This window comes from Eimeria mitis, genomic scaffold, assembly GCF_000499745.2.
Source record: "Eimeria mitis Houghton genomic scaffold, Emh_scaff2078, whole genome shotgun sequence".
Classification (NCBI taxonomy): Eukaryota; Apicomplexa; class Conoidasida; order Eucoccidiorida; family Eimeriidae; genus Eimeria; species Eimeria mitis.
This window is the reverse complement of record NW_013570401.1, coordinates 1-5,645: the sequence shown is the minus strand read 5'-3', so window position 1 is coordinate 5,645 and position 5,645 is coordinate 1. Positions and strand designations below refer to the sequence as shown.

The 5,645-nt window shown below is 56.4% G+C and overlaps 1 protein-coding gene across 1 annotated transcript; it reads right to left on the bottom strand.

Annotated features, from left to right (window-relative positions):
• Positions 1 to 74: 74 nt before the first annotated feature.
• EMH_0048340 (uncharacterized protein) lies at positions 75 to 5,024 on the bottom strand (the record flags this gene model as incomplete). Its single annotated transcript, XM_013496391.1, has 1 exon — positions 75 to 5,024. The coding sequence occupies one exon, from the start codon at positions 5,022 to 5,024 to the stop codon at positions 75 to 77; it is 4,950 nt and encodes a 1,649-aa protein (XP_013351845.1).
• Positions 5,025 to 5,645: the final 621 nt, after the last annotated feature.

Sequence of the window (5,645 nt, the reverse complement as noted above, 5' to 3'; positions counted from 1 at the left end):
AACCCTAACCCCTAACCCCTAAACCCTAAACCCTAAACCCTAAACCCTAAACCCTAAACCCTAAACCCTATATCTTACAATTGTTCTCTCCAATTGAGTACAGCAGTTTCAGGTACGCAGCAGGTCATTCCTTTTTGTGTGCATAAAACGGAGGGTTTGCCTGCTCCTGGTGGGGGTATAAGGTGCTGTTTGCTGCTGCTGCTGCTGCTGCTGCTGCTGCTGTTGCTGCTGCTGCTGCTGTATATGAATGGGGCCCTAGACCCTAGTATTTGTATATCTCTAGCTCTAAAGAAATCAGTGGTTTGTAGTTGTTTATATATATTATATATTTCTTCTATAGGCATTGTCTCCATCATCTTGTCTCCTGTTTTTATTATACTATTTGCTGCTAGAATAGCTATTGCTGCTGCTTCTATTGCGCTTACTAAAGGCTGCTGCTGCTGCTGCTGATCGCTGTCGTCAGGGTTCTGCTGCTGCTGCACCAGTTGCTGCTGCTGCTGTTGCTGCTTTGGTTGCGCTTGCTGCTGTATGTGCTGCTGCAGCTGCTGCTGCTGCTCCTGGTGCAGGTGCTGCTGCACGCGTTGCTGCAGCAGCTGCTGGCGTTGTCGCTGAGACTGATGCTGCGGCTTCTGCTGCTGCTGCTGCTGCTGCTGCTGCTGCTGCGGTTGCTGCTGCTGTTCAGAGGGAGACAGAGGAGATAGCAGCAAGGAGTTGTCTGCTTGCTGCAGTTGCTGCAGTTGCTGCAGTTGCTGCAGCTGCTGCAGTTGCTGCAGCTGCTGCAGCTGCTGCAGCTGCTGCTGCAGCTGCTGCAGCTGAGGATATGTCTCCGGCAGCAGAGCAGACGGCTGCTGCTGCTGCTGCTGCTGCTGGTGCCGCTGCAGCAGCTCTTCCAGCCGTTGCAGCTGCTGCTGCAGGTTCGCCTCGTCCTGCTGCTGCTGCTGCACCAGCTGCAGCGGAGACTGCTGCTGCTGCTGCTGCGGTTGCTGCTGCGGTTGCTGCTGCGGTTGCTGCTGCTGCTCGCTGTATATAGGGTATTGCGGCGTACTGCTGCTGCTGCTGTTAGATGCTGCTGCTGCTGCTGCTGCTGCTGCTGCTGCAGCTGCTGCTGCTGCTGCTGCTGCTGAAGGGGTCTGCATGAAGCCCCGATCCAGCGCTGCGTCATCCCGACCGGTACCGAGGGGAACAGAAACAGGAAGCAACTGCTGCTGCTGCTGCTGCTGCTGCTGCTGCTGCTGCAGTTGCTGCTGCAGTTGCTGTTGCTGCTGCTGCTGCTGCTGCTGCATGTCGTAAGAAGGTAGTGTGACTTGGTCTAGAAGTGATGGACTGAGGAATTGATAGTGCTGCTGCTGCTGTTGCTGCTGCTGCTGCTGCTGCGGATATTGCTGCTGCTCTCCACCTTGCTGCAGCAGCAGTTGCTGCTGCAGCAGCTGCTGTTGCAGCAACTGCTGCTGTGGCTGAGGCTGTAGCAGCTGCTGCTGGTCGTGGATATCCTGATGAAACGAGTACGGGTCCTCTTGCTGCTGCTGCTGCTGCTGCTGCTGCTGCTGCTGCTCCAGCTGCATTGGCTGCTCAGCAAGAAGCTGCATCACGTGCTGCAGGTGCTTCTGCCGTATCTCCTGCTGCCGCTTCTCTTCTTCCTGCTGCTGCTGCTGCTGCTGCTGCTGCTGGCGCAGCTGCTCCTCTTGGAGCTTTTGCTGCTGCAGCAGATGCTGCTGCTGCTGCAGCCGTTGCTGCTGCAGCTGTGCCTCGTGCAGTTGCTGTTGTTGCAGTTGTTGTTGCTGCTGCTGCTGCAGCAGTTGCTGCTGCAGTTGCTGCTGCTGCTGCTGCTGCTGCTTCTTCCGCTCCCAAGCAGCCGCACCCTCCACCTGCTGCTGCTGCTTCTCCTTCTTAGGATTATAAAGGGCGTCCTGTAGCTGCAGCTGCTGCTGCTCTTCGTGCTGCTGCTGCTGCTGCTGCTCTTCATACTGCTGCTGCTGCTGCTGCTGCTGCTGCTGCTGCTGCTCTTCATACTGCTGCTGCTGCTGCTCTTCATACTGCTGCTGCTGCTGCTGCTGCTGCTGCTGCTGCGCATGCAGCTCTGGGTCTTCCTGCCCCTCCAGTGCTGCTTCTCCTACGGCCTCTTCTGATGCTGCTGCTGCATCTGCTGCAGCAGCAGTTGCTGCAGCAGCAGTTGCTGCAGCAGCAGCATCTGTTGCTTCCTCTTCAGTTGCGGTTGCTGCTTCTGCTGCAGCAGCAGTTGCTGCTTCTGTTTCTCCTTCTGTTGCTGTTGCGTCTTTTGCTGCTGCTTTTGCTGCAGCAGCAGTTTCTTCTTCTGCTGCAGCAGCAGTTGCTGCTGCTGCGGTGTCTGTTGAGCTCCCTCTCCCTCGCTCAGACTGTCTGTCTGCTGCTGCTGCTGCTGCTGCTGCTGTTGCTGCTGCTGCTGCCTCCTCATCATCAACTGCTGATACAAGGGGGCCCCCCGGGGGCCCCTCGGGAGGGTCTGGGGGCCCCTCGGCTTGTACGGAGAAGATAGGTGGGGTGCTGATGGGGGCCCCATGCTGCTGCTGCTGTTGCTGCTGCTGCTGCTGCAGCTGCTGCTCTATCTGCTGCTGTTGCTGCAGCAGTTGTTGCTGCAGTAGCTGGTGCTGCAACAGCTGTTGTTGTTGCTGCTGCAGTTCTGCTTGCTGCTGCTGCTGCTGCTGCTGCGTCAGCTGCTGCTCCAGCTGCTGCAGCTGCTGCAGAGACAGCCAGGGAGAGGAGGGCGTTTGCTGTCCCCCCAAATATAGGTTTTGCTGCTGCTGCTGCTGCTGCTGCTGCTGCTGCTGCAGCTGCTGCAGCTCAGCTGCTGTTGCTGCTGTTGCTGCTGCTGCTGCTGTTGGTGCTGCTGCTGCTGTAGGGTAGAGATACGTGGGGGCACCTGCTGCTGCAAGAGCAGCAGCAAAATCAAGCGGCTGCTGCTGCTGCTGCTGCTGCAGCAGCAGCTGCTGCTGCTGTAGCTGTGGGGGAGGCTGCCTATCTAGGAGGGATGTATGAGGGCGTGTTGCTGCAGTGTCTGCTGCTGCTTGTCCTGCTGCTGCTTTTGCTGCTGCTGCTGCTGCTGCTGCTGCTGCTTCTGCTGCAGCATTTCCTCCGAGTTGGGGTGTATGTGCAGCTTCAGAGAGCAGCAGCTGCGTTTCTGCTGCAGCAGCAGCCGGAAAAAGAAAGTTAAATAGTTCCCCTACAACATCATGAGCGTTGCCTTCAAGCATTGGGTCTTGCTGCTGCTGCTGCATCATCATCATCATCTGCTGCTGCTGCTGCTGCTGCTGCAGTTGTAGCTGCTGCTGCATCTGCTGCTGCTGCTGCTGCTGTTGCTGTTGCATTTGCATGAGCATCATTTGCTGCTGCTGCGTGCTGGACGCAGCACCCTCATTGAGTGTTGTCGCCTGTGAATTTGTATCAGCAGCAGCAGCAGCAGCAGCAGCAGCAGCAGCAACAGCAGCAGAAATAGGACAATTGGCGCTAGTAGAGATATATGTTGCTGCTGTTTGTGTGAGCGCGAGAGAAACAAATTTATAACAAAAATTATTTTTAATATTAAAAGATATAAAGTGGCAGGGTTGTGGTACATGTTTTATTTTTTCTATTGCTGCTGCATCTGCTGCTGCTGCTGCTGCTGCTGCTGCTGCTGCTAGCTGCTGAGCAGCACGGCATGATGCTTGACATGCACTCATGCTGCTGCGTCTATCTATAGCAGCAGGAAGCCCAGTTATCCTAACCCCAACAAGTACACAAGAAGGAGCAGCAACCAGCCGCTGCAGCAGCAGCTGTATATCTCCTCCTCCCCCACCTATCAATGCTGCTGCTGCTGCTGCTGCTGCTGCTGCTGCTGTTGTTGAGCCAGATACAGAACCATCCGCTCTTATCTCTCGACTACCTCTGTTGCTGCTTCTTCTCCCGCTGCTGCTGCTGCTGCTGCTCCCGCCGCTGCTGCTGCTGCTGCTGCTGCTGCTGCTGCTGCTTAGCTGCGGGGCAAATGCTGCTTCAGCTTCACTCATCACAACAGCACGAACACGGGCTCGGTCGCGTCTGCTGCGCAAGGTGCTGTTGCTGCTGCTGCTGCTGCTGCTGCTGTTGCTGCTGCTGCTGCTGCTGCTGAGAGGTAAAGGCATTGCAGCTAAACGACGGGGGGAAGGTGAAGCAGAAGGGGATGCTTCCTGCTGCTGCTGCTGCTTGTCTTGCTGCTGCTGCTGCTCTTCCTGCTGCTGCTGCTGCTTGTCGTGCTGCTGCTGCTGCTCGTCTTGCTGCTGCTGCTGCTGCTTGTCTTGCTGCTGCTGCTGCTCTTCCTGCTGCTGCTGCTGCTTGTCGTGCTGCTGCTGCTGCTCGTCTTGCTGCTGCTGCTGCTTGTCTTGCTGCTGCTGCTGCTGCTTGTCTTGCTGCTGCTGCTGGTCTTGCTGCTGCTGCTGCTGCTGCTGCTGCTCCAAACCCCGGGGCTCGATGGGGTAGTTTATGTCAGCTGCTTCCTGCTGCTGTTGCGGCTGCTGCTGCTGCAGTTGTAGTTGCTGCTGCTGCTGCTGCTGCTGCTGCTGCTGCTGTTGCTGCTGCTGTAGAAGTTGCTGCAGCTGTGCTTGCAGCAGCTGCTGTTGGAGCTGCTGGTGCTGCCGCAGCAGTTGCTGGTGCTGCTGTTGCTGTGTCAGTTGTTGTGTTAGTTCTTGCTGCTGCTGCTGCTGCTGCTGCTGCTGCAGGTGCGGCTGCTGCTGCTGGATTTGTAGTTGCTGCTGCTGCAGTTGTATTTGCTGGTGCTGCTGTTGCAGTTGTAGTTGCTGCTGCTGCTGCTGCTGCTGCTGCAGCTGTTGCTGCTGGTAGTGCTGCAGCAGTTGCTGCTGCAGTTGCTGCTGCAGCGCTTCTTGCATCTGTGGCTGCATTTGCTGATATAACATCTGCTGCTGCTGCTGCTGCTGCTGCTGCTGCTGCTGCTGCTGCTGTTGCTGCTGTTTTAGTTCCTGCTGCTGCAGTAGCAGCATCTGCTGCTGTTGCTGCTGTATCTGGTGCTGTTGCTGCTGCATCTGCTGCTGCTGTGAATCTTGCTGCTGCTGCAGTTTCTGCGGCTTGTTGTCTTTTTTTTCCTTTTGCTGCTGTATCCCTCCTCTCTCTCCCTTCCCTTCTCCCCCCCTCTCCCTCTCTCTCTCCCTCTCCCCCTGCTGCTGCTGCTGCTGCTGCTGCTGCTGCTGGTGGCGGTGTTTGTCTAGTTCCTTAGCTGCATATTCTACCGCGTTGAGTGCTGCTATCCAACTGTCGTTGGGGTTTGCTGCTTTATAAGCAATAAATTTATCGGTTAGTTTCTCTGCTTCTTCTGCTGTATAATAAACCGTTTTTATTGTTTTCTCTACGTTTTGTAGCAGCTCACCAGGTGTACGTACACCTGAAAGGATACCTAAACCTCCTCCTGCTGCTTCTGCTGCTGCTGCTGCTGCTGCTGCTCCTGTTGCTGCTGCTGCAGCAGAAGATAAAACGGGACGATTAAAAGGAATAACAGAGGAGAGAGGCAGCAGCAATTGTTGCTGCTGCTGCTGCTGCTGCTGCTGCTGCGGCTGCTGGAGATACTGCTGCTGCTGCTGCAGTTGCTGCAGCTGCTGCAGCTGCTGCAGTTGCTGCTGCAGTTGCTGCTGCTGCTGCTGCTGCTGCTG